The 27,868-nt window shown below is 47.5% G+C and overlaps 3 protein-coding genes across 6 annotated transcripts; 2 read left to right on the plus strand and 1 right to left on the minus strand.

Moving 5' to 3' along the window:
- The first annotated feature begins 8,863 nt into the window (after nucleotides 1-8,863).
- On the plus strand, nucleotides 8,864-10,714 carry KLHDC9 (kelch domain containing 9). Its single transcript, XM_065892244.1, has 4 exons — nucleotides 8,864-9,519; nucleotides 9,804-9,963; nucleotides 10,055-10,253; nucleotides 10,522-10,714. Exons 1-4 carry the CDS (start codon nucleotides 8,999-9,001, stop codon nucleotides 10,686-10,688), a joined length of 1,047 nt encoding a protein of 348 aa, XP_065748316.1. The 5' UTR covers nucleotides 8,864-8,998; the 3' UTR covers nucleotides 10,689-10,714.
- Nucleotides 10,715-11,241: 527 nt separating this feature from the next.
- Nucleotides 11,242-24,629, minus strand: PFDN2 (prefoldin subunit 2). The gene is made up of 4 exons (XM_065891678.1): nucleotides 24,550-24,629; nucleotides 12,365-12,453; nucleotides 12,121-12,244; nucleotides 11,242-11,531 (listed from the first exon to the last, which is right to left on the minus strand). Exons 1-4 carry the CDS (start codon nucleotides 24,622-24,624, stop codon nucleotides 11,355-11,357), a joined length of 465 nt encoding a protein of 154 aa, XP_065747750.1. The 5' UTR covers nucleotides 24,625-24,629; the 3' UTR covers nucleotides 11,242-11,354.
- A 98-nt stretch (nucleotides 24,630-24,727) lies between these two features.
- On the plus strand, nucleotides 24,728-27,601 carry NIT1 (nitrilase 1). 4 transcript variants are annotated; one of them, XM_065883341.1, is made up of 7 exons: nucleotides 24,728-24,779; nucleotides 25,311-25,409; nucleotides 25,676-25,930; nucleotides 26,042-26,145; nucleotides 26,358-26,491; nucleotides 26,660-26,785; nucleotides 27,067-27,601. In XM_065883341.1, coding segments are annotated over exons 1-7 (987 nt in total). In that variant the 5' UTR covers nucleotides 24,728-24,777; the 3' UTR covers nucleotides 27,334-27,601. The 4 variants fall into 4 exon arrangements, with proteins under 4 accessions (XP_065739413.1, XP_065739426.1, XP_065739436.1 ...); XM_065883354.1 differs by having other exon boundaries at nucleotides 24,731-24,810; XM_065883364.1 differs by having other exon boundaries at nucleotides 24,738-24,826.
- Nucleotides 27,602-27,868: the final 267 nt, after the last annotated feature.

Below are 27,868 nucleotides of genomic sequence, written 5' to 3' on the forward strand. Positions count from 1 at the left end.
AAAATCTTACTCATCTTTCAAAACTGACCTCAAGTGCCACATCTTCCATGAAGCCTTCTCAGCTCCTCCCACCTAAAATTAATCTTTCTCCCTTCTGTTCTTCCTCAGCCTCTGCTAGTCCCTTTATTATAGTCTGTGTACTCATAATTTGTGCACATCTTATCTCCTTAACTAAATTGTAAGCTTCACTTCAAGAAGCAACAATTGAAGCCTGCTGTGTGCCAAGGATTCGGTAAATGTGTTAAATTGAGGGACAGGACGAGAGCTGTAGTCTGTGAACTCCTGGAAAGTCAGGCTTGTTTTATAATCTTGTCTCAGTCATCCATGCTAGGACAGTCCACAGCACTTAATGGAGACTGAGTACATTTTTGTTGAAGGCATGATGTTATGAACGGAAAAGGCGGTCAGATAGAGGAGTGGAGATCCTGACTCTCCTGAATCTGGTTAGTGACCCAGACTTTAACCCTGCCTCTGGACCGTGACCCCAACTCTCTCTCTCTAGATCCCAAATCTCAGCAGTGTCCATGGTAGTGACCTCTTCTTGGAGGGCTGTTTCCCACAGGTCGGGGCCAGGCCGAATGCCAAAACTCCTGTTTCTCTCCACCTCCACTTTGGTGAACCCCTTCCCCTCTTCGGGACTCACATCCCACCTGTGCCAGGGAAGCAGCCCGACCCCTATGCTGCTTTGAGATCCACCGTGGCAGGGGTGGGGTAGAGCAGGGGGGAATGGGAGGGAGGAGCGTCCCGTGTTGTAATTATAATCATCAAACCTTGGATCCTATCGCGTGATTTCAGAGAAACTCCCTTCCTTCCCACAGATTCACCCCTCCTGGTCCAGGAAACCACAGGAGAAACTGAGGCACGATGGTAGGAAAGCAGTTAGATCAAAAGGTGGGTATCCAGTTCCTATATCTCCTTCAGCCTTTTAGCTCACAATACATCCCAGTACTGCCAGTCAGGAAGTCTGTGAGCCTCTGGCTGGGACCCTCAGTCACCCACCCACAACTCCAGCCATATGGAGCATGGAGGCTGGACGTTCCAGAGGTGTTAAGTCCAGGCTGTGCCAAATATTTTTTCATGGGTATGTTCAGGTCCTATTAGACCCCAGAGGTGTCCTTGGAGGGAGGACTATGTGTACCACTGGGCCTGAAAGGGAGCGCTTGGGCCAGGCAGTGATTCCAGCCCTCTGCTCGAGGTAAGGATCTTCCTCCCCCTTATCTAACAAATATCGGTCTCCAAGTCCCCCGGCCCCTGTGCCCTCAGTCCCGCACATCTCACAAGGGCCATGCTCTTGGGGAATACGCCCTCATCCTTAGGCCTTGCCTTCGCTCTTCTGGGATGAAGCTTGCAGAAGGCAAATGCCAGGGTTGGGGCTAGAAGGAAATACTGGCTGGGGAAGACTTTCCAGACCAGTGCCTGGTCTCTCAGGTTCTGTTCTTTCTTCCTCAGTGAACCCCCATTCCCCTCATGCCTCACTACCTACCCTCCTCCTACCTGCATTCTGGGCCCTAAGAATGGGAACAATTCAAGTCAAGACAGAATCCTTAGCATGTAAATTGTCTGAGTGGCACCACTGCACGCAGGCCTGCATACCTGAGTTCATTCGACAGACATTAGGTAAGCACCTCTTCGTGCCAGGCCCCAGGGAGAGGACAGAGACACATAATACATGGTCCCTGCCTTCAAGGAGTCCTCAGTTAGGACAGGCAGACACATAAACAACTATAACATGCTATGTCCCTCCATCATGTGCTGCCTATATGTCTCTGTATGTATATATGCCGTGTCCATACCCGGGGCTGTCTCTATGAGCATGACCGCAGATGTTCATCACCTGCGTGTATCTGATCATCCGCTTGTAACCTGTGTCTGTCCCCATGGCAGGCTGCACACCTCAGCCAAACCGGTTGGAGTGGGTTGTGCTGAAATTTTTGTTTGTGTCAATGGGACTTGGAGGTGAGTCAGGGAGGGACAAGGATGGGTGGGGTGGTGTGGGGGAGAAGAAGAGTGAGAGTGAGGGTCAGAGTGAGTGAGTGGGGGAAGGAGGGAGTGGGTCAAGGTGGGAAGGGCTGGGGGCGGGATATCAGGAGGATGGGTTGGGGGAAGGAGCAGATGAGAGAGTTTCTTAGTGAGTAATATCGTATTTGTCTGCAGTGAGATCCCAGGTCAAAGAGTCAGAGGCTGGCAGGGAGACCCTCGGGCTTTGGGAGAGACAAGAGTGGATAATAAATCAGAGTGGAACTCATTGGAAGCATGGATGTGGACCAAATGTCTGTAATCCATTTCTATACAGCTTTGTTTCTCTGTGTGATATTAAGCTATTCTTGATCTGCTCATTGCCTTGGCTTCTTTGTACAGAGAAGTGTTGGGAGGTTGACTGACCTTGTAGTAGAAGATTACTGGTAGGGGACTTGATTCCATCCCCCAGGACCAAGGCTATTTCAGGTAGAGGCTTCAAGGTCCTTCTTCCTGCTCCTCAGGACTCTCCTCACCCACGGAGGGCTGGGAAGCAATCCCCACACAGAAAACAGGTACTCCGGCAGCTTTTCCTCCACTGCAGCTGGAGCTCCCCCCCAGCTGGAGCTTCACTGTGCCCAGTATTAGGATGGTGGCATCCTGCTTTCCAAGAGATTCCATCTAAACATTGCCATGGGGCTTCCCTGGTGGCGCAGTGGTTGAGAGTCCGCCTGCCGATGCGGGGGACACGGGTTCGTGCCCTGGTCTGGGAAGATCCCACATGCTGCGGAGCGGCTGGGCCCGTGAGCCATGGCTGCTGAGCCTGCGCGTCTGGAGCCTGTGTTCCGCAACGGGAGAGGCCACAACAGTGAGAGGCCCGCGTGTCGCAAAAAAAAAAAAAAAAAAAAAAAAAAAAAACATTGCCATGTGCTGTGCTGTTCCTATCTGCCTATCCTGCAGGCCCACTGATCCCCAGTACCCAGCCCCATCCCTTAATGACAACCACACTTCCTGGTTGCCTAACAATATCACTTACAGTTCAGGAGGCTGGATTTGCTTGTTCCCTAAAGAGTCCTGAAGCTAGAGTGAGGAAGTAGCTGAACATACGGCACATTTGGGCCCTGTATCTCAGTAGGCCACTGTGTGCAGAGCCCCCTCCTCCTTGCTCTCACCCCATGGACTCCCCAAACTTCTGTAAACACATGGTCATAGAATCAGGGACCAGGGCATGGGTAAAGAGAGAGATGCCTTATTCTTTGACCCTGTGGTCTCTGGGTAGGTTAGCACTTTTAGAAGGCTCTAGAAATAGGTCCTGGCTGGCCCAGGACAAGAGTAGGAGCCCTCGTGGAAATCAGAGTCTTCCAAGTGCTGACAAAAGCAGCAGAAAATGCAGTGGTTAGGAGGTAAGAGCAAAGTTTAAGTGGGGTCCTAAGAATTTGATGAGAGAATGGATTCTAGTGAGGACCCCAAGCTGTGCTCCTCTGCATTCTCCCCATCCCTGTCCCCACCCCTGACCACAGAAAGAGCCAGGCTCCTCCCAGGGAGCTCACCTGTTGAGGAACATGCATGTAGGCAGCCCCCAAGGGCCAGCCCAGCCTGCAGAGCCTGCACCACCAGGGCATTTTCAGGTAACACCTGGCCTCTGTAGTTTCTCACACTCATCTCCAGGTATCCAGCTTAGATGCTGTGGGTGTGGTTCCTCTCTAAACCAAAGACTGCCACTTCCTGGCCATCAGCTTGGGCTCCTGCCACGGCCCAACTTGGCTTCCCTAGGGGAAAGCCTCCTGAGGCCCTGCGATCAAACATCACCCTTGGAACAGGCCCTGGGGGAGGCAAGACGGCTGCGGAGCAGAATATGGGGCCGCGGATGGAGAAAGACACCATGAGACCCAAGGGCTGTGGAAGCCTGGAAGAGGTGGGATCTTAGGGGGAAGAGCACAGAAGACCCCAAAGGGAGAGGGCCAGTGTTGAAGGGACTCTGAGGGAAGACGTTAGAGGAGAGGGGTAGAAGCTGAGAGGACACGAGCAGCAGTTGGGAATCGGGGGAACCAGTAGGACCTGGGGATTCTCGTAATTAGAGAGTAGATTTTCTTTTGAAATTTGTTAGCAGAGTCCTCCTTCTGTATGGCCCAGGAGTATTCACCTTTCCATCACGTCAACTCTAATTCCCTCCTTTCTCTCCACACCAGAACCCAAAGTTACCTCAAACCTGCAGCTCTGCCTGTTTCCATTATCAGTGCTCAGCACTCAGCAGGCAGGTGTAGCTGCCCTGGTCAGAGGCCAGGATGTGGTGCAGCTGTAGAGGAGCCCTAGTCTCAGTGCCCTGGGCTTTCTCTGCCTCATCCTGGAAAGCAGGGGCTTGGTCTTCAGGTTCCAAGACACCCCCAAAGCCCCAGTGCTGCAGGACTAGTTCTTGGCCTTGGTCTCACTGCACTGAGACTCAGACCCTGTCCTGCATCTGTTTTCAGTCCTAGAGATAGCAAAGTTGGGAGCCTTTGAGCTGAGGATGGAGGAGGTAGGTCCCAGGCTGCGGGAGAAGCAGGGATGGAAGCCGAGTAGAGCTTGCCCCTGAGTCCCTTCTGAGCATCTTCGTCATACATCCCCAGATGGACTTCATGCTTTCCTTGCAGGAACCCCTGGTAACTGCCCTCCAGCTTCACCCTGAAGCCTTCCTGAAACTCAATTTTTCCATCAATTCTAGAAGTAGCATAAAAGAAGAAGGGCTAGGGATCAAGACACAGAGCAAGAGTCCCTTGCTAATGATAACTAGTGAGATAACTAACTAGTGATAACTAACTAGTCCCTCGCTCATGAATACTAGCGAGATCAGGAAGCATTGGTCCATGGGCTATAAGGAAAGGTAGAGGAACCAAGACCGGGGTCTCATCTCCCCGTGCCAGCCTGCTTCTCTCCCTGGGCCCAGGCCTCCATGCTCTAAGGTCCTCAGTGGGGAAATCCTACTCCCTGAAAAGGCCCCTTTTGTTGAAGCTCACTCAGGACCTCATCAATAATCAATACCCTGTGACTGTGCCCAGGGACCCCAAACTGGTTCTACAGTTCTAGCATACAGCCAAAGGGGGAGAATCCTGGCCACTCCTAGAAGGTTCCAAAGCTCCTTGCAGAAAAGTCAGATGGTTGGCTCTGTCAGGCAGGAGAGAGAGGGCAGGGGCGACAGAAGGGCAGAGACCCAGAGAGAAAAACACAAAGGAGATATGGTGAGAGAGATCTCAAGGCACCGTGAGACAGGTCGAAACCTAGAGATAGATACAGAGAGGGAGAAACACACAGACACACAGACACACACACACACACACACACACACACACAAGTTATTGAAGGGGGGTAATTCAAAGAGATAAGAAACTGAGACAAAATCTGAAACAGACAGAAATACCTAAAGAGAAATTTCTGGACACCTACTTGCCCACTGCTGGGATCACTCAGGTACTTCCCTCTTCCACCCTCAATTTCCACCACTCAACAATGACCCGTTGATACTTTCCTACTCAATATCGCCATGTCCCTCAAAAACAAGTTTTTCCCCATCCTTACCCCACCTCTCCATTATTCTCTAGCTCATCTGATTCCCACTCCCCTCCACCCCAAGGCTGCTCACAGTTCCACTTCTCTCACCGACTACTTTCAGCTCACGTCTCAATCACGTCTCAAGATCTGGCCTCTTGAAATCTCTTTTCCTGGTCATTCCTCTGTCCTCCTGTTTGCCCACGTCCTTATTCTGGCTGAGCTGAGAGCAAAAAGCCAGAATTGGGACCAAGAAGACATGGGGCCAGGAAATCAGCTATAGGCAGAATGAACTGTGGGAAAAATGTAGAAAGCCCAGAGGACAATAAAGGAAAAGCCACAGAGACCGCCTGAAGGATGGGACAGCCTGGGAGATGTAGGCAGAGGCAATTGAGAGAGTCTTGAGAGTGTGACTAAGACCCCTAGGGTCCAATTGTTGGCTTTTTGTGTGTACTGAACAATGCTGTGAACCAGGGATGCTTCCAGGGTCAGAAAATGAGGTTAAGGGGAGGAGAAGTTAGACTAAAATTTTTTTTTGTTTTTTTTTTTTGCGGTACGCGGGCCTCTCACTGTTGCGGCCTCTCCCGTTGCGAAGCACAGGCTCCGGACGCGCAGGCTCAGCGGCCATGGCTCACGGGCCCAGCCGCTCTGCCACATGTGGGATCTTCCCGGACCAGGGCACGAACCCGCATCCCCTGCATCAGCAGGCAGACTCTCAACCACTGCGCCACCAGGGAAGCCCCTAGACTAAAAGTTTTATGAAGGTTTGAGACAAGGGTGTGTAGATTTGGGGCTGGGACAGACATCTAAGACTAAGAAGCTGAGCTTCAGGGATCCTTGCTTGCCAGAAACAGCCAACTGAGGAAACCAAACTCATAGGATCACATCAGGATTCTGAGACTTTCAGAATGATCAGCCCCCACTCTCACTCCTGGACAGAGGTTGTCCCTGTGCCTTTCAGTTTTTTATCATTGACGGGGTCATTATACACCACTTATGATGCTGCCCTGGGGTGTCAAGTGTTTGTCAGACACGTACAAATCGGCTTATTTTCTTCCTCTCTTTTCTTCTTCTTCTTCTTCCCCTTCTCCTCCCCCAGTTTCTTTTCTGCCTCCTCCAAAATACGGGCTTACTTCAGACTAAACAGGGGAGGTAGGATTCCTCCCCCGGATCTATGTTTGGAGCAGCAATGGATGGACACCTCTAGCTACTAGGTGGAACTGGAGGAGGTGCAGAACTGGGAGGTTCTGTGAGGTTCAGGCTCCATGTTCAAGTGAGATGACAACTGCTGAGGACTCAGAGTCGGAGTGGCAGCTGGGAGAAGGAAAACAAAGCTGGGAGAGAGGAACTGGAAAGGCCCCTGGGGTGGGGAGTTCCCCGTTCTATCCGGGAGAGGCAGAGAATGAGTCTGGCACGACAGTCAAAGACTTAAGCAAAAGCAAGAGCCTAAAATGGGCATATAGGCCAGTACGGTTAAAGCAAAATGACACCACCCACCAGGCAGCTCCTCACTGAAATCCTAGGAGTATGACAGATCTGAATCCAGCGGTTGGGAGGTTAGCCAGTCAGAAGATTTAGGGAAAAGGTTGGCTTTCAGATTTCAGCCAAGGATGTTAGAAGTTAGTGATTTTTTTTTTTTTTTTTTTTTTTTACCATGGTCTGGAAAACTGAGGATCCTCTTTGTCGAAATCTGGGAAAGCTATAGTTGGGTGGGCAGAGACTTTCAAAGCTACTACTGGGTCTCGGCTTTAAGGTATAGGTGGGCAACAGGTCCTGGTACCTACCAGTCTCTCTAAATGTGCCTTCCTGCCCATACCCTCCTCATGCTATTTTCTCTAAGGACCATGAGTTAGGATCTGGAATGGGAAGAGCCCTGCCCTGAATTACATGTCCAGCCTCACTGCAGCTCTAGCCACTCTCTATGGCCTCCATTTCTTGGGCCTGATGGGGATCCAGTTGATGAATAGAAACCAAAGGCAAAAGTAAGCAGTCATCACTCTCATTTACAGACCAGCCCTGGGGGACACAAATCCTGTTTCTGTCCCACCCCAGCTATGCTGGGAGTAGAAATCTGTCTGCATTTTCACCAGTAGCTAAAACTAGTCAGCTTGGATCTGGGCCTCTTCATTCTTCACTGGGTCTTGAAGGGATAGAGTTAAGAAGAAGCTCAAGGACCTGGCTTGAATAAATGGAAGATACCAGGGAGGGGCAGGAGTTTGTTTTTCTCACTCCTCGCCTGCTTCACCCCCATCCAGCTTCTAAGACTAGGCAGCTTCTGCCCTGGATCTTATCAGGAGAAACTCCCTGACCTTAATTCTGAGTTCCAGATGCCACGGTACCTCAATTTCCTCCTGCTCTATGAGCTTATGAGACAAAAGGAAATAAGGAGTTACTCTTCCTAGGACTCAATAGTGAAAAGTTCTCCAATGCCTAAGGTATTTTCCGTCACCCTCAACCCAATCTCTCTCTCTCTCTCACACACACACACACACACACACACACACACACACACTCTCACTCACGCTACAATGTGCCCTGAGAGACTGGGTTCTACTACCCTCTAGTGGCCAGAGAGGAAAGGGCTGTCCCACCCCGTCGATCAAGACCTTCAAGACTTTACCATGGTCTTTGGTCTGGAAGACACCTAAGGGATAAGCCAACAGCACATTTTTTTTTTTTTTTTTTTTTTTGCGGTACGCGGGCCTCTCACTGTTGTGGCCTCTCCCGTTGCGGAGCACAGGCTCCGGACGCGCAGGCTCAGCGGCCATGGCTCACGGGCCCAGCCGCTCCGTGGCATGTGGGATCTTCCCGGACCGGGGCACAAACCCGTGTCCCCTGCATCGGCAGGCGGACTCTCAACCACTGCGCCACCAGGGAAGCCCCAACAGCACATTTTATAAATGTGGAAAATAATCACTTTGAGAGTCAGGGTATAGTCGGGACCGGAACTCAAGTCTCCTGACTCCCAGGTCAGTGCTTAATCCACTTTCACTGCCTCCTCTCTGACTTTTGTCTCCCCTTCCTAGCTTATCCCTGGGGAGGTCAGAACGAATCAGAAAAACGCCCAAAACGCCAAAGCCAAAAAGGACATGGTTCCTCCTCAGCCCTTGCAGAGCAACGCCTGCACCTGAAACGTCATAGTCCCAAGTGAATTCACATCTTTGATAACATGGGTCCTTCTGAGGAACTGGCTGTCCTCAGACTTTCCGAATTTAACAGACTTTCCAGATTTTTATTGACCTCGCACAGCTCCTGTCGCCATGGTGACAACACTAATTCATGGTGACTACCCAGGTCTCCTGTCTCCACGGTAACCGGTGCTTTGCGACCTTCAGTTTGCAGCGGTCGTGCTGCAGCCGCTGCAGTGGTTGCTGGGCGACGGCGGAGAGAAGCAGGTGGCTTGAGGTGGGGACCCGGACAGGCTTCCGGTAGGGGTGTAGAGGCGGTTCCGGGGAAGCCTGCGCCCCCCGGTAGGGGTGCTCCGGGCCGTCGGCCCCGCAGCCCGCCCCTCCCCGGGCCCATGGCCGGGGCGGTGGGTGGGACAGGGGGCTCAGGCTGGACTTGGCGGCCGGTGGCGCGGGATCCGCTGCTGGCGCGGGCCTTCCATTCATGCACCGAACTGCGGGGACGGTTCTATCTGGTGGGGGGTCTCCTAGCCGGAGGAGCGAGAGAGCCGAGCAGTGATATGGTGGTCTTCGATCCGGCTGAGGGCCAGGCCGTGCGGGTGGGAGCCCGGGGCGGCCCGAGGCGCAGCCACCACGACGCGGCGCTGGTGGGCGGGCGCTGGCTCTGTGTGGTGGGCGGCTGGGATGGGTCGCGCCGCCTGGCCACAGTAAGCGCCCTGGACACCGAGCGCGGTGTGTGGGAGGCGTGGACCGCCGCCCCCGGCAGCTACCCCCCTGCCGGCCTCAGTAGTCACACCTGTACCCGCCTCTCCGACCGAGAGCTGCGGGTGGCAGGCAGGGAGGGCGGGACTCGCACTCAGCGTCGTTATGGAAGCATCTACACGTTAAGGCTGGACCCTGGCGCCCGCACCTATTGGTATGACACCCCTTGCCCAAAACCTTTCATGCTCCCTCACTTACACTCTGGAAAAACAGCTTCGCAGGCAATTTATCTAATATCCTCACCCTAGAACCCTCCTTCCCCGGGAATCTTCCATGTCTAAGATAGCTGAACTCTTTATCAATATTACCCTCCCTCTCAACCGAACTACATTTGGCACTGTCCCATGTCTCCTTTCTATCCTTGGCAAGGGGGTTGGGGAAAAGGCAGTACAGCACTTATATTTTCCAGAAAACCCAACTCAGGCCTGAATTTCACAGCTATAAGGAAGAAGGCTACCACACAGTCTCACGTTCAGGTCACTGCGCTGCCCTGCTCCAAAGTCCTGGGCCCCACCCAGGTCACCAGCTATTGCTCTTTGGGGGCTGCAACTCAGCTGAACCAGAAGTAGCTGGGCACTGGAATCATGGGAAGATTAAGGTATTATCTACTCACATCTTGCTAAGGGTGGAAGGGGGCTAAAATGGGGATGCCCAAATCCCTCCAGACAGTCCCTTCTCTCTCCCCCAAGGAGGAACCACCTGTTGCCCCCCGTTTGATGGAACAGCTTGCAAGTCTCGTGAGCAGTGGGCAAGGGTCCCAGCAGGGGCCTCGAGGACTCCGGCATCACTCATGTTCTGTGGTTGGGCCCTTTGCTGTGCTGTTTGGTGGAGAAACTCTGACTAGAGCCCGAGACACCATCTGCAATGACCTCTACATCTATGATACCCGTGAGAAGGGGCTTAATGGTTGAGAAGGGGAAAAGGTGGGAAGATAGGAGAACCTGCAGACTACAGAAAGAAAGAGGATGGAGTAATGGCGTAGGGAGAAGGAAGATTTAGTCGACAAATTAAAGTAATACACAGAATGTTAAATTGTGAAGAGGCCCACAAATCCAGTGAGGAGAAAAATAATGAGCAAATATCTGGTCTTGTTAAGAGCCCCATGGGAGCCAAAGCGCTACTGCCTCAATAACCACTCTTTGCCCTTACCCAACAGGAAAGTCTCCTTCTCTGTGGTTCCACTTCCCCTCTGCAGACCATGGGCTAAAACGCGTGGGCCATCGGACCTGCCTTTGGAATGATCAGCTCTACCTGGTTGGGGGTTTTGGTGAGGATGGCAGGACAGCTAGTCCACAGGTTTGCATTCTGGACCTCTTTATCTGAAGAATAGTGCCAAGATACACCACCAAGCCTCTGTTTTTTGTTTGTTTGTTTGGTTTTGTTTTTTTTGCGGTACGCGGGCCTCTCACTGTTGTGGCCTCTCCCGTTGCGGAGCGCAGGCTCAGCGGCCATGGCTCACGGGCCCAGCTGCACCGCGGCATGTGGGATCTTCCTGGACCGGGGCACGAACCCGTGTCCCCTGCGTCGGCAGGTGGACTCTCAACCACTGCGCCACCAGGGAAGCCCCAAGCCTCTGTTTTGTTGCAGACTCATAAAGCTTTAGTTATCACCAGAGCTATCTGCCTCATTTCAAATGCTGATTAAATTTCAACCTGAGAGTTAACGTTTGTTTCTGAATCTTTTGGCGGGGAGGGAAGTAAATAAGGAGGCGCATCTTTATTTGCAAGGTAAAGGATAAAATATGGGACCTAGTTTGATATTGTGAGCCATTAACCCGAGGGACCCAAAACCACAAATCATATGCTTGCCCATGCCCCGTGCAAATTCTACCCCAAATACTGGGTGAAAGCTTCAGGCTAGAGCTAAGCATTCTGAACAAAACATTTAATTAACAAAAAAAAAATTACAATAGCAGAGAAAATAATAACAATAAAGAGAAATTAGAAGAAGTGGGAATCAGGGTAGAAAAAAATGCAAAGGCCTTGGTCTCTAGGAGACCAACACTCCAGCTGAGCTGGACTTAGCCCCAGCCCCCTCTGAGTTTTCCTTGGCTGCTGGCTTCTCGTCTTCCCCCATGAGACGAATATTGTGCTTTTCCCGGAATTCATTTAGTTCTTTTCCCTTTGCCTGAAGCTGCTGTGTCAGTGTCTCAATGATCTTCTGTATCTAGAGGGCAAACGACAGGGATTATGTAAGGATTTCAGGACTCCCTTCCCCCATCTGTTACAGACTATGGTTGGGGGAAGTGAAGGAGTGATGATACCTCTAACCTCAACTTTAACCACGTATTAATAGTAGAGCCCAGACACAAAAAGTATTCCTTTCTTAAAAACAAGGTTTATAAGCTGTAGTATACATAAGAATCACCTGGGCTGCTTATTTTTAAAATGCCACTTCATGGCTCCCATCCCCAAAGGTTCTGAATCAGTGGGTACAGGAGAGGGTCCGGGAAGCTGCATTTTAAATTAGTCTTCCAGGTGATTTGGATGCACGTAGCCATGGACTACACTGTGAGAAACTCCACTCTAACCACCTCCCCTCCCCCAATTCAGCCAGAAAAGAGGCATAGTCAGCAACTCCTTTGTCTAAGGAGTTAGATGTAGCATAGCTAAAGAGCATAGGCTGATAGGCTATTTATGCTGCCTTCAACACGAGTTCCTACCCACACTTTCCTCCCCCACATTCCCTAAAGCCCTGGCCTCCCTTTCCTTACTCCTCGGTTGCCCAGAGCATCTACGCAGGGATTCTTGCTCACCTGCTCCTTGTTGTTCTCCAAGGCAGGCAGCACCTCTTTGACAGTCCGCTCCACCAGTACCCCTCCAACCATGCGGTAGCACTTGCGGGTCTCATCTACCTCCTTCAGAGTATCGATCACTAGGCTGAGGTAGGAGGACAAGGCAGGATCTGCTGCAACCCTCTCTTACAAAACGGCCCATCCCCCCCCCAAAAAAGGGGGCCCATCCAACTCTCCTGTTGTTTGCTTCTCCCGGCTTCCTCACCTGTGTTCATTCAACTCCATCTCCAGCTCAGCTGCTTTGGATGCCAGGCCCCGCTGTTCCTGCCGAAGGCGGTTGAAGCCAGCGATTACCTAAGAAGGTGAGAAAGAAATAAAGGTGAGAGAGGGGACAGTGGAAATGGCAGAGGGTCAACATAGGATAGCAGGCTTTACAAAGATGCAGTAGTAGACACCTATCTTGGAAAAGGAGTAGAACAGTTTGCAGTTTCTAAATTAAGTCTGGAATTCCATTCACCCAACACTGAGTGCCTACTAGGGGTGAGATACTTGCTAGGCCATCTTGCAGCTTGGTTTGGTAAGGATTAGGCATTTGTTACATAGGAATGGGGGTGGAGAGCTACTGGAGCACCTACAGTGGAGCTTAAACTTGCAGGTAAAGAGGGATGTCAGGAAAGGCTTTGTAACGAGTAACTTTTTTTTTTTTTTTTTTTTAATTTATTTTTGGCTGTGTTGGGTCTTTGTTGCTGCACGCGGGCTTTCTCTAGTTGCGGTGAGCGGGCGCTACTCTTCGTTGTGGTGCGCGGGCTTCTCATTGCGCACCGCAACGAAGAGAAGTGGCTTCTCTTGTTGTGGAGCACGGGCTCTAGGCGCGCAGGCTTCAGTAGTTATGGCACATGGGCTTAGGTGCTCCGCGGCATGTGGGATCTTCCCGGACCAGGGCCCGAACCCGTGTCCCTCGCATTGGCAGGCGAATTCTTAACCACTGCGCCACCAGGGAAGTCCCATGTAACGAGTAACTCTTGTTTGGGTCTGCCCAGCAGCCCTCCCATTAGGCAAGTGCCCCTCCTAATTCACTGGGGTTCTTGTGAGGCTACTAATCACAGGACCCTTGCTCTTTGACCGCAGGGGCAGTGACCTATATTCTATACTATAGAAATTGAATTTTGGGTAGAGACAAACAGGTACAGAAGGCAGCTGGAGCTAAGACACCTATAGTTGTCCTATAAAGATGGTCCTCCATTCCTATTCCTAAAATCCCCAAAGCTGCCCTAGTTATTGAACTCTGTGTGGCCTAGTTGTTTAATGTTCCTTTTCACTGTGTTCAATTCTGTGACCTACCACCATCCTTCTAAAACACTCTTTTAAAAAAAATAATAAATAAGTTGCCCAAAGCCTGCATCTGTAGCCTCTAAACCCTAACTGATACAGGCTTCCTGAGAGATAATGCCTTAACTGAAGCTTGAAGGATGAGAACCTGGGGGTGGGGGTCGGTGGGTAGTGGTACCAAAGAAGCATAATAACACACATAAAGACCCAAAGAAGTGATTACCACCAGCTTCCTGTTCCCCAGAAACTGAGCAGAGAATTAAACAGTGTGAAAATCAGACAGGGTACTAATACCACCACCAGCATCACTTCTAGTATAGGGCTCTGATGACTGTATTTGGAAAGACAAAAGACCAGGTTTCAAGTTTTGTCTCTGCCACATTTTGGCTTTATGAACTCTGACAGACTTTTAGCCCTGTTCATTCAACCCTGGCTACACATTAGAATCATCAGGGGACCATTTTTAAAATGTGAATAGTGGAGCCTCAGAACAATTACACAATCACTGGGAGTGAGGCCCAGGCCTCAGTATTTAAAAAACGATGTCCCATGAAATTCTGATGTGCAGCCAGAACTGAGAACCACTGGGTTAATCTCTGAGCCTTAGTTTCCTCACCTGTAAAAGGGAGATGAAACCTACTTCATAGGGCTGTTGTATCACGTGAATGAATTAATGTGAAACGGCTTTGTAAGCAGTGAAGTGCATTAATTACTATTATGACCTTCTCTCCAAACCCAAAGTGTACCTTGGACCCTCCTGGTCCACTGAGAGCAGTGAGCCCATTCATTCAAACCACTGCCAAATCTCTCACTCTCATTTACATCATCTCTAGTCTCATTTCCATCACTGACTAACCACCTCATCTTTGCTAGGATCCCTTATCTCTAGCTCTTTCTCTCCGCAAGATTCATATACAGCTAAGATAATCCAAATTACTGTCCTGTACCACCCCTACAGCCTTTCTACTGCCCAATAAATGAAGGAATAAATTTGACTAGGAACTTGTCATTACAGCAACTTGTTTCCTTCTCCCATCCATCATCCTTTCATCTCAATCCCCTTCATCCACTCATTTCAGCAAACGCCTTGGAAATCTCACTCATCTACAAGCTGTTTTTCCTTCACCTTCATTGCCTATATCAAAACTATTCCATTTATAATTAGCATTTTCTCCACTGTCAATGTTACAGATCAAAATACTTTCCTCTAGGAAAATTCCACAACTAAACTAGACTCTAGATGTTCTCCTAGCACCCAAATGACATCCACTCTTCTGCATGTATGTCGTATTTAACACACATTAATGAACTCAGCTTAAATGTCTAAAATTTCAGAGGCCTGAACTTATTTTCCTTAGTAATTAGTAGGAATCTACTTTTCAACCACCAATTTAACACAACTATAGGCAAAAAGATTTTAATTCCAACTTTTCTTCAAATACTTTTGCTAATTAACAACCCCTGTTTCCTCTTGGTCCAGTTATAGAGTTTATTACAACACCAAACTAAAGTAAATATATCTAAGTGTATGAGTTATCCACAGTTGTTATGGAAAATTTCAGCCACTGATGCACTTGAAGAAAATGAAATCTCTTAGCAGCTAACTGACAACTAACTTTTAGTTAAACGCAAAATAAGCTGATATTAACCTGCCATCTCTGAGGTCTGCCAGGTAATGAAGACAGAGAGGCTATGCTCTATTCCCACATTCTTCCTCCTAAAATACAACTTACTAGTGGTTTTCTCCCCTATGGCTTGACCTAATTTTCCTTCCCTTTCCCTTATTTCGTGTTCTCCTAAAGCAGTCTGGCATGAGTAGGGATGGCCAGGTCACTGTTGACTCTCTCAACCCTATTAAATCATCTAACTAACATATAAACATCCCTGCTGAAAAAGAATCCAATTAAAATACCAACAATTTTTCCTTTTTTTTTTCTTTTGGCAGTGTGGCACAGCATGCGGAATCTTAGTTTCCCTGACCAGGGATGGAACCCGTGACCCCTGCAGTGGAAGCACGGAGTCCTAACCACTGGGCCGCCAGGGAATTCCCTATTTTTCCTATTCTAAAGTAACTTCAAGCCTTACAACTATGCAGAGCTCTTTACATTTTCATATTTGGCATGTACAAATAATTTTACACAAGACATGATCATCTTTTCTTTGTTGTTCCCAGTGATTAAGAATCCGCCTGCCAGACATAGAGAATGGACTTGAGGACACGGGGAGGGGGAAGGGTAAGCTGGGACGAAGTGAGAGAGTGGCACTGACATATATACACTACCAAATGTAAAATAGATAGCTAGTGGGAAGCAGCTGCATAGCACCGGGAGATCAGCTCTGTGCTTTGTGACCACCTAGAGGGGTATGATATAGGGAGGGTGGGAGGGAGGCTCAAGAGAACGGGGATATGGGGATATATGTATATGTATAGCTGATTCACTTTGTTATACAGCAGAAACTAACACAACAATGTAAAGCAATTATACTCCAAAAAAGATGTTAAAAAAGAAAAGAATCCACTTGCCAATGCAGGGGACACGGGTTCAAGCCCTGTTCTGGGAAGATCCCACATGCCACAGAGCAACTAAGCCCGTGTGCCGTAACTACTGAGCCTGCACTCTAGAGCCTGCGAGCCACAACTACTGAGCCCGAGTGCCACAACTACGGAAGCCCACATGCCTAGAGCCCATGCTCCGCAACAAGAGAAGCCACCACAATGAGAAGCCCACGCACCACAACAGAGTAGCCCCTGCTCACCGCAACTAGAGAAAGCCTGCGCGCAGCAACAAAACCCAATGCAGCCAAAAATAAATAAATGAATAAATTTATATTAAAAAAGATATAATTGACATATAGCATTGTATAAGTTTAAGGTGTACAACATTATGATTTTATATATATATGGAAATGATTACCACAATAATGTTAGTTAATACATCCATCACCTCACAGTTACTGTTTGTGATGAGAACTTTTAAGATCTATTCTCGGGGCTTCCCTGGTGGCGCAGTGGGTAAGAATCTGCCTGCTAATGCAGGAGACAGGAGTTCGAGCCCTGGTCCGGGAAGATCCCACATGCCACGGAGCAACTAAGCCCTTGTGCCACAACTACTGAGCCTGCGCTCTAGAGTCCGTGAGGCACAACTACTGAGCCCACGTGCCACAACTGCTGAAGCCCGCACGCCTAGAGCCCGTGCTCCGCAATAAGAGAAGCCACTGCAATGAAGAGTAGCCCCTGCTCGCCGCAACTAGGGAAAGCCCGCGCGGCAATGAGGAACCAATGCAGCCAAAAATAAATAAATAAAATAAAATTTTTTTAAAAAACGATCTAGGGCTTCCCTGGTGGCGCAGTGGTTGAGAGTCCGCCTGCCGATGCAGGGGACACGGGTTCGTGCCCCAGCCTGGGAAGATCCCACATGCTGCGGAGCGGCTGGGCCCGTGAGCCATGGCCGCTGAGCCCGCGCGTCCAGAGCCGGTGCTCTGCAACGGGGGAGGCCACAACAGTGAGAGGCCCGCGTACCGCAAAAAAAAAAAAAAAAAATCTATTCTCATAGCAACTTTCAAGTATACAGTATAGTACTGCTAACCACAGTCACCATGCTATACATCAGATCCCCAGAATTTGTTCATCTTATAACTCCAAGTTTGTACCCTTTGACCCCCTCTAATCATTCCCCCACCTCCCCCTCCAAGCAACCACCAATCTACTCTGTTTCTATGAGTTCAGGTTTTGGTTTTTTATTCCACATATAAGTGAGATCATACAGTATTTGTCTTTCATTGACGTATTTTCACTTAACCTAATGCCCTCAGGGTTCCTCCATTTTGTCACAAATAGCAGAATTTCTTTCTTTTTTACAGGTGAATAATATTCTCGTGTGTGTGTGTTTGTGTGTGTGTGTGTGTGACATTTTATCTGTTCACCCACAGAACATGGTTTTCTAATTTTTAAGGGCTATATAGCATTTACACCCTATTGATATATTTTTTAAAGCTAACTATTCTTCTCTTGTTGGGACATTCAGGTCATTTCCAATTTTTCTGTAATAAATAGCATTGATTTTAAATATCTGGACAAATAGTACACAAATTTTACAGCCATTTCTCTTGAATCATATTCCCCAAAGTAAGACTAATGAGTCAAAAGGGTATTAACATTATTATAGTTTCTACTGCATGTTGCTATAAAGTTCTCCAAGATGACTAGATGACTCTACAGTGCTACCAGCAATATCATGATTGTACCTAATGGTAGCTTATATTATCTTTGTTATTTTAATAATTTTTAGAGCAGGAAGAGATCTTAATTCCAGAAACCTTGGAATCACCCTCTACTCACTATCCACACCCAATTAATCTCTAAATCATATCTATGTATTAATACTAAATACCTCAAATCCATCCACTATCATCTCTCACCTGTACTACTAGAGTTCCACACTTGCCTCCAGATCAGCCCCCTTCAATCCATTCCCCACACTTCAGCACAAGTAACCTTAAATTTAAATCTAACCATATTATTCCTATGCCTAAACCTTCAATGGTTCCCACTTCTCATGGGATAAAATCCAAACTCCTGAAGACAGCAGAAAAAAGTCCTATAAGACCTGGTCCTTCCTGACCTCTCCCAATCAGTTCTTCTCCCACCTCTTACAGTAAGCACTATTGCCCAGTAGAACCACTTGTAGTTCCCCTATTCATTTGCCTTCAGGCATTGGCATAGAATCCACACCCTACCTGGCACACTTACCTAAACCTCTCTCATTGCATTTTTCTGTGCCTAACTCTAATTTATTTTTTTTACTTTTTTTTTTTTTTTAAGTGTTAGGCTTTTTTTGGCTGTGTTGGGTCTTCCTTGCTGCGTAAGGGCTTTTCTCTAGTTGCAGCGAGCAGGGGCTACTCTTCGTTGTGGTGCACAGGCTTCTCATTGTGGTGGCTTCTCTTGTTGTGGAGCACAGGCTCTAGGCACATGGGCTTTAGTTGTGGCGCGCGGGCTCAGTAGTTGTGCCTCACGGGCTTAGTTGCTTCACAGCCTGTGGGATATTCCCGGACCAGGGATGGAACCTATGTCCCCTGCGTTGGCAGGCGGATTCTCAACCACTGTGCCACCCCCCTAACTGTAATTCTTTCTTCAGGTTTCAACTTAGATTCTTCTAGGAAGCAGTTCTTGCCATCCCCAACTCCCATGTTAACTCCTTCTATGGGCTCACATGTAAGCATATAGCAATTACTCACATTTTTTGATAGAAAACTTTTTCTATTTTCATGTATTGTGTTCCTTATTTTCCACCATGCAGCCTGCCTTCTCATCTTTATTGTTATCTTCTTTGGAAATTTAAAATATGCAAATACAACCTCTCTTAACATATCTATATCTTTCATAGTCCTACAATAACCTGCCTTCCTTCCACAGTTTGCATAGTAAAGGAGCACTACTATGTGCCAGGTACTATGCTAGACTCTTTTTTTTTTTTTTTTTTTGGCTGCATTGGGTCTTCCTTGCTGTGCCACCAGGGAAGTCCTGTGCTAGACTCCTTTATTTCATTTAATTCTAAAACAAACAAACAGGGCTTCCGTGGTGGTGCAGTGGTTAAGAATCTGCCTGCCAATGCAAGGGATGCAGGTTCGATCTATGGTCCAGGAAGATCCCACATGCCGTGGAGCAACTAAGCCCGTGAGCCACAACTACTGAGCCTGCAATCTAGAACCCGCAATCCACAACTACTGAAGCCTGCGTACCTGGAGTCTGTGCTCTGCAACAAGAGAAGACACCGCAATGAGAAGCCTGGGCACTGCAACGAAGAGTAGCCCCCTCTCACTGCAACTAGAGAAAGCCCGCCTGCAGCAACGAAGACCCAGTGCAGCCAAAAATAAAATAAATAAGATAAACAAGTTAAAAAAAAAAAAGTTCACACACACAACTGTAAAAAAAAAAGTCAAACTATTTCCACTTGATTTATTTTGGTTTTCTTTTCTTTTTTGTTTAATTGATAACATAATTTTGATAACTTTGGGGAAAATCTACAATCATTACATTTATCCCCAAAAGGTCCTTTGGTCTTCTTATCTACATGATATTTACTCTTATTGGGTTCAATGGAAGAATAAAAGAGGTAGAGAATTATGACTGGATGCATCTGGAAAAGCATTTTCTGGGCTATTGCTGCACTAAATATCTTCTTTTCAGTCCAGTGCCCCCTTTTCTGACAAACATACTCAACTCTAAAAATTTCTTCGACCTTATCAAATGATGATTTGACCACTGTCAAATGATGATTCTCATCCCTTCTCTTCATCAAATATTCTAGGACTAGTCTACATGCACTGCCTCCACTTCCTCACCTCCCAATTCACTTTATTTATTTTTTTGGCCAGGCCATGAGGCTTGCAGGATCTTAGTTCCCCAACCAGGGCCTGAACCTGGGCCATGGCAGTGAAAGCACCGAGTCCTAACCACTGGACCACCAGGGAATTCCCAAGTTCCTTTTTTTTTGTTGTTACTTCTCTTTTTAATCTAAGTTTTTTCAAAAAAAATGGAGATATCTGCCTCATAGGATGTTGAGAGGATTCATTAATTACATCAAGGACTTAGGACAATATCCAGCATATAACAGATTGTCAATAAATAGTGCCTGCTATTATTATAAAGCACCTCCACCTAAATGTCCTATGGATACCTTAAACTCAGGTCATTCAAAGCTGAATTTTCTTTTACTCCATTTTAAACTGCTCTTCTTCTTGTCTCCCCTATTTCTGCTAGTGACATGACTCTAGCCTGGTAGGAAACCCTGGTTTCATCTTTGGACACACCCTTATCCCATCAACTGCCAAATTTATTGCCTCTACCTCAGCAATTTTTCTTAGGCTTACTGACATCACCCTAGTTGAGGCCTTCATTACCTCTTGTCTGAACTACTGCCACAGTCTTCTAAATTATCTCCCCATTTTTGGACTCTCCAAATCCATCCTATACATTGTTGCTAATTTAATTCTTTTAGCACTTGGGTGACATAGAAAAATATTCGTGATATATTATTAGGCTTAATAAGCAGATTACGGGGACTTTCCTGGTGGTCCAGTGGTACAGAATCCGCCTTACAATGCAGGGGCCGGGGGTTCGATCCCTGGTCGGGGAACTGAGATCCCACATGCCAAGGGGCAACAAAGCCTGCGCACCGTAACTACTGAGCTCATGCGCTTCAGCTAGGGCCTACGTGCGGCAAACTACACAGCCCACACGCCCTGGAGGCTGCATGCCACAACTAGAGAAGAGAAAACCCACATGCCACAACTAGAGAGAAGCCCGCATGCCACAACAAGGAGCCCGCGTGCCGCAACTAAGACCCGATGCAGCCTAAAATAAATAAATAATAAATAAATCTTTTTAAGAGAAAAAAGCAGATTACAAAACAGCAAATAGTGTATAATACTAATTTTATAAAATTAAGTATGTAAAATATACAGGCCCTCCCTTTCCATCTACACACACATATACAAAATCAAAAAGGAGGGGGGAACCTCTCAAAGGATATATTTCAAAACGGTAAGAATAGTTACCTCTGGATAGTAGGATCATAGGTAAAGTAGGATCATGGGTAATTTATTTCTTATTTTGTACTTCTTGTGTTTTCTACAATTTCTAAAATGAATGTGTATAATTTTATGTAATAAGAAAAAAAAATTAATAGTATAACATATATCCTTCTACGTCTCCCTCACTGCTTATATTAAAAAGTCCTGAATTTTTTGCCATACAAAGACTCAGCTTGCTTTAAGGACGACATCTTTCTAACTTATAACTCATGATTTAGCTAAACTAGTCACTGCACTTCATGTCAGTCTATGCTTTCCTCAGAGCTCTTCTTACCCTATTCCCTATATTCTATTTCTACTGCCACCTGTTCAAATTTATCCAATCCTTCAGGCTCAGCCCAAATATCTCTAATAAGATTATGGTATAAAAAATAGGTCTGTCTGATGCTCAAGGCCCTCAATTAAAAGCCCTGCTCTCCCAGTTACTGACTCTGGGTAAGTTAGCTAAAGCCTCCGAAACTCAAACATCTTGAGGACAATACTGCTACTTCAAATGGCAGTAATTAAGTAACAGAAGATAAAACAAGTAAAGTGCCTAGCTCAATGTGCCACTTGCCTCCCTCTTGTCTATATGGCTCAAATTTTCACCGGTGATAAGTATAATATTTTTTACCCAGTGTTCTCTCTGGAACACAAACAAAGGCCAGAGAATGTTAAGCAAGGAGAGCCTCAGAACTCAGTTACCACAGTTCTTCAGTCTCTTTTGAGGGCTTCTTTTTCTCTACCACCCCTTAACTATTGGTTTCACTCCTGTTCTACTTCTTTTTTCACTTTCTGTACAAACTGTAGGTGATTTCATCCACAGCCATGGCTTTGTCTACCATCCATAAACTTGTAATTCTCTAATCTGTATCTCCAACTCAGATCTCTTTCTGTAACTCAAGATTATAAATCAAACCACCTGCTAAATATCTCTACCTGGATATCCCACAAGAAACCCAAATTCAAACTTATTTTCTCCCCAAACCTGTCCATCTTCCTGCATTCCCTGTGGCACCATCAAAAACAGAAACCTGAGGGACATCCTAGATTCCTCTTTTATCTCTTTTTCTCCACTTCCAAGTCTTGCAGTCCATCCCAAACTTTAAGTCCACCTGCATCCCAAACATGTCAGGCAGTTTCTTGCCACAGTGTTTTTAAACACATTATTCTCTCTACCTAGAAAATCCTCCATTTCCTTCTTTGCTTGACTGACTTCTCTCATCCTTTAGAATTGAGCTGAAGGATTATCATTTTTACAAAACAAAGTAATTAACACTTATTAAGCACGTAGTATATTCCAATCACTGTGCAAAACACTTTGTATGCGTTGTCTAGCCTAATAATTGAAATACAGTGAGGTAAGCACCATTACGTTTCCACAGAAGAAGACCAAAAGTAGTAATTCATGGGAGGTCATATATAGGTAGTAAAAGGTAGAAATGTGATTCAAATACAGATCTATCTGAACCCAGTGCACTCATTACACTCTTAGCTACCCCACTATACCACACTTCCCTTTCCCACCCACCCCCCAATCTCATAATCTCCTGCTTAGTTAGAGGTCCCTCCTCTAGCTACCATTAAGAAGGCCCGTGAGGAACATTATAAAACTTACTGTTTGGCAACCTAATCAAAAAATGGGCAGAGGCCTAAATAGACATTTCTCCAAAGTAGACATACAGATGGCCAAGAAGCCCATGAAAAGCTGCTCAACATCACTAATTATTAGAGAAATGCAAATCAAAACTACAATGAGATATCACCTCACACCAGTTAGAATGGGCATCATCAGAAGATCTACAAACAGCAAATGCTGGAGAGGGTGTGGAGAAAAGGGAACCCTCTTGCACTGTTGGTGGGAATGTAAATTGATCCAGCCACTATGGAGAACAGTATGGAGGTTCCTTAAAAAACTAAAAATAGAACTACCATACCACCCAGCAATCCCACTACTGGGCATATACTCTGAGAAAATCATAATTCAAAAAGACACATGCACCCCAACGTTCATTGCAGCACTATTTACAATAGCCAGGTCATGGAAGCAAACTAAATGCCCATCAACAGACGAATGGATAAAGATGTAGTACATATATACATTGGAATATTACTCAGCCATAAACAGAAACGAAACTGGGTCATTTGTTGAGACGTGGATGGATCTAGAGACTGTCATACAGAGTGAAGTAAGTCAGAAAAAGAAAAACAAGTATCGTATATTAACGCATATATGTGGAACCTAGAAAAATGGTACAGATGAACCTGTTTGCAGGGCAGAAATAAAGACACAGATGTAGAGAAACAAATGTATGGACACCAAGGGGGGAAAGTGGCGGGGGAGGGGTGGTGGTGGGATGAATTGAGAGATTGGGATTGACATATATACACTAATATGTATAAAATAGATAACTAATAAGAACCTGCTGTATAAAAAATAATGTAAAATTCAAAAAAAAACCTTACTGTTTGCTTTCTTTTCTCATATGAGTCTGTGTTAACTTGAAAACAAGGTCTATTTCATTTATCTTTTTCCCTGTACCCAGCAGAATGTCTGACACATGGCAGACCCTCAAAAAGTATTAAGTTCCTTCTCCCTTGCCTTTTTCCCCCTAAGTCAGAAACTATCTCTTCTTTCCTCCCCAAAATTCCATAGCACTTTATATCTCTCTTAGATATATTTCTGCCTCACATTAACATTTTGTATGTCATATTTTTCCCACCAGACTATAAGCTCTTTGACTGTAGGGGTCAGTTTTAAAGATCTTTATGCAAATACCTCTGCCTATAGTAACTGTTCAACAAATAACTGATAAATGAAACTATAATTTAAAACACTGTTGTTTTGACTACGTTTCCCTATTACCCAGATTTCTTCCCACCCCTAGTAAACACTAGCCCCACTATTAGCAAACCATGGTTCCCAAGCCACAAGGGGCTTTTCTGATTAATTTATCAAACGTTTCCCGGTGCTAGGCAAGGCACTAGGGGAAATGCATGCTCGGATTCTTAGTAAAGGATTTCTGGTCTCAAAAAAAAATTCAATCTAGTAATGACTCCCGAATCAAAATAGTATGAAACACTAGACTGTTCGAGTATGTGAGTCACGTGTCTCTGCAGAGCGATGACGATTTTCAACGTGGTTTCAGGGTCCAGTAACAGACTACACTCCCAGCCGTTGACTAATCCCCTGGGATTCGTTAGAAGCTGCCTTGCCCAGCCATACCCTGGTTGAAGGTGCGGAGTAAAATAGGGAAAGTGACCACGCACCTTTCCTCAGCCTTGCGCATCCTCCCAGACCCTGCTTCTCAGAGCTTTTCTATCCCCCTGGCTCACGCAACACCCCCGAGGGGGCGTGGCCTTCACCTACCAATCCGCCTACTCTCTCCCCGGGGGCTCGGCTAGCTTCTCCAAGGACCCGCCCCTCTCTGGGTGGCCACGCAAATGTGGGACTGGAGTAAAGGTCTGCACCAGCCACAGGCTTCCCCCGTTCTCACATCGACTCCGGACCCAGCCGGGTTGCCCTCCTTCGCGTTCCCTGCTCCCCACCTGCTCTGCTGACACCGTCCCCTTCCCCGCGCCGCTCCCGCTGTTCTTGCCAGTGCGACCGCTGTTCTCCGCCATCTTCACCGCCTGCTGGGCTTCCGGCCTGCGTAGCTCAGCCCACCCTCCCTGCGTCACGTCCGGTCTCGGAGTTACCGCCCTCTCGCCCCCGACGACCCCACCTCCAGGCCGCTCTTCGGTTCGGATCCTGCGAATCATTTTGGTCGTATCTTCATGTAGGACCTACTACCTATCCCAACCGCTGCGGTGACTCTCACCTGCCGTGCTTTAACTTGTGCAACAGAGACGCTTCCCCTGGGAGAGGCGGGGAAGAACGGGTTAACTGGAGAGTGGGGCGCGGGTTGGGCCCTGGGTGATGAGGAACGAGGGAGGGTGAACTTCCCCTCAGAGACTCTGGTGGGGGAAATATGCTTTGCTTCAATAAAACTGTGCCGGTGCACAGTCAAGAACAGAGGCTGGGAAAACCAAAGAAGTATCTTGGAGATGACTTGTGAACTGCAGAAACATTTGACTGAGGAAAGAGGCTTCAATTTAATGTGAGATCAAAGCCCTTTCCTCCATCTTCCCACTTTATGAGCTCTTCCGGTAGCCCATAATTACTTATGGTACAGAGTGTTTTGAAGACTTGGGGGGTTTTACAGCCGGGGCCCTGATTCAGCTTCACAGTATGAAGAGAGAAGTCAGAGGATCTTAGAAATTTATTGCTTGAGAGTGGGGTTGGTGTCCTGATTTCTCACCTTCTTCAGGTTGGGCTTCATCATCAGGCCTCCTCACCAGCTCCTGTCCCTTCTTTTGTGTCCTGGACTCCGGATACCTCGACTCTCAGTACTTTGTGCTCAGCCCAGGTAACATGTTTTGTTGTGTTCTCAGTGCCTGGCACGTAGTAGATGCTCAATAAATGTTTGTTAAATGTATGGATGGTGGGAAACACTGGGGTGCCAACCATCACAGAACATTTGATCAGTGGGTCATTGTGCCATGGGTCACTGTGCCCTGTAAGAGCAGATTCAAAGGAAAGCCCAGCCTTCCTGCCTCCCCATTTTAGCCTCTTATCATTAAACTTGGGTTTCCCCATGCTAGTCAGTCTGAGTCCTGCCTGTGCCATTTACAGACTCAGAGCCATGGCTGTCTCCTCTTCCTCCTGGGAACTACCCCTGGTGGCTGTGTGCCAGGTAACATCGACACCAGACAAGGAGCAGAACTTTATAACATGTGCTGAGCTGATTCGGGAGGCTGCCAGACTGGGCGCTTGCCTGGCTTTCCTGCCTGAGGCATTTGACTTCATTGCACGGAACCCTGAAGAGACGCTTCACCTGTCTGAGCCACTGGGTGGGAACCTTTTGGGAGAATATACCCAGCTTGCCAGGTATCAGGGAAAGGGGGAGGGAGAAGTAGTTTCTTTCTGGGTAATGTCCCAGGATTGCCAGATATGAGGGTAGAGCCTTGAGAAGAGTTGTCAGTGTCCCCTCCCCCTCAGGGAATGTGGACTCTGGCTGTCCTTGGGTGGTTTCCATGAGCGTGGCCAAGACTGGGAGCAGACTCAGAAAATCTACAATTGTCATGTGATTCTGAACAACAAGGGTGAGACTCTTCAGCCTGCCTCTTCTCAGGCTCTTCTACCTAAGATTCTCCAGAATTCTGTGTTGTTTCTCAACTGTTTCCTTGGCCAAGGGTTTTAGGGGCGTTTGTATTTCTGTTCCTAGCCTATAAGCTACCTCCTCTTTGGGAGGAGAGGAACTAAGCTGGGCTTCTAGAGCACCAGCACTGAGTACTCTTTCTCCCTCTTACTCAAGGGTCAGTAGTGGCCACGTATAGGAAGACGCATCTGTGTGACGTAGAGATTCCAGGGCAGGGGCCTATGCATGAAAGCAACTCTACCATACCTGGGCCCAGTCTTGAGTCTCCTATCAGCACACCAGCAGGCAAGGTGGGAGTTGTGAAAGGATGAGGGTGGGAGAGGAACAAGAGGGAGGGGAATAGGAATATTTTGAAGTGGTAGTAGAGGATAGAAAGCCCTAAGGAGTGCAGTAGCGGGGTTATGACCAGATACTGTGACAAACAGGGCGGGAGACTAAATAGGCCGTTTTCATTCCAGATTGGTCTAGCTATCTGCTATGACATGCGGTTCCCTGAACTCTCTCTGGCATTGGTTCAGGCTGGAGCAGAAATACTTACCTACCCTTCAGCGTTTGGATCTGTTACAGGCCCAGCCCATTGGGAGGTAAGAGGACACCTCTTTAGAACATAAGGGCCTTCTCTTACCTCATTCTCCTCCCTTGGCTCTACCAGTTAAAAGATTTTCTTCTCCTTCCCACCTAGTGGGAAAATTCATTTCCCCAGATTGTTGCCTCTCAGAATAGTTAACATAGTAAATCATTCATAGGCAATTATCAGAATGGTCCCAGTGGGTAGATTGGCCTGTAATGTCCATGGCCTATCCCTTCCCTACTAGCTGCTACCTGTATCTAAGTGAACGCCCATCTCCATCTCCTCCATCCCCAGGTGTTGCTGCGGGCCCGCGCCATTGAAAGCCAGTGCTACGTAGTGGCAGCAGCACAGTGTGGACGCCACCACGAGAAGAGAGCAAGTTACGGCCATAGCATGGTGGTAGATCCCTGGGGAACAGTGGTGGCCCGCTGCTCTGAAGGACCAGGCCTCTGCCTTGCCCGAATTGACCTCAATTATCTGCGACGGTTGCGCCAACACCTGCCTGTGTTCCAGCATCGTAGGCCTGAACTCTATGGCCATCTGGGTCACCCACTGTCTTAAGACTTTTGACTTCTGTCCGTTGAGACCCCCATTGTGAGCTGGTGTTGCTGTGACTTGTAGGCAGGACCCAGGTGCAGCTCCCCTCACTTGGAGAACTTTGTCTCTCTTGCTGGAACACAGGCTCAGCTTCTTGGGAAAGAAGAAACTTTCACCTGAGCTCAGATTTCAGTTTCAGAAAGGTGGAATTTTATATAGTCACTGTTTATTTCATGAAAACTGAAGTTATGCTGAGGGCTGAGCAGCACTGGCAATGAAAAAAATATAATAAAGTCTGTGTCTGGATATCTCTTTTGGGAGCTGAAAGGGGAGGTGGTATTGTACCAGCTGGACTAGACTCCAGTTCTAGGCCTCCTGACTCATTCAACATGCCTCCCTATCTAAATAAAAGTGCGACACTCAGTGCATGTCCCAACCCCATGCTCCCAAGCTTGGGGGTGGGAGTGGGGATAGAGGATGGGGAAAGAAAAAGAAGAAAGGAATTGATATTGAATCATTTCACTTTCACCTATGATGCCCTTTGCCCAAGCCAGAAGAA

The sequence above is a fragment of the Phocoena phocoena genome, chromosome 1 (assembly GCF_963924675.1).
Source record: "Phocoena phocoena chromosome 1, mPhoPho1.1, whole genome shotgun sequence".
NCBI lineage: Eukaryota > Metazoa > Chordata > Mammalia > Artiodactyla > Phocoenidae > Phocoena > Phocoena phocoena.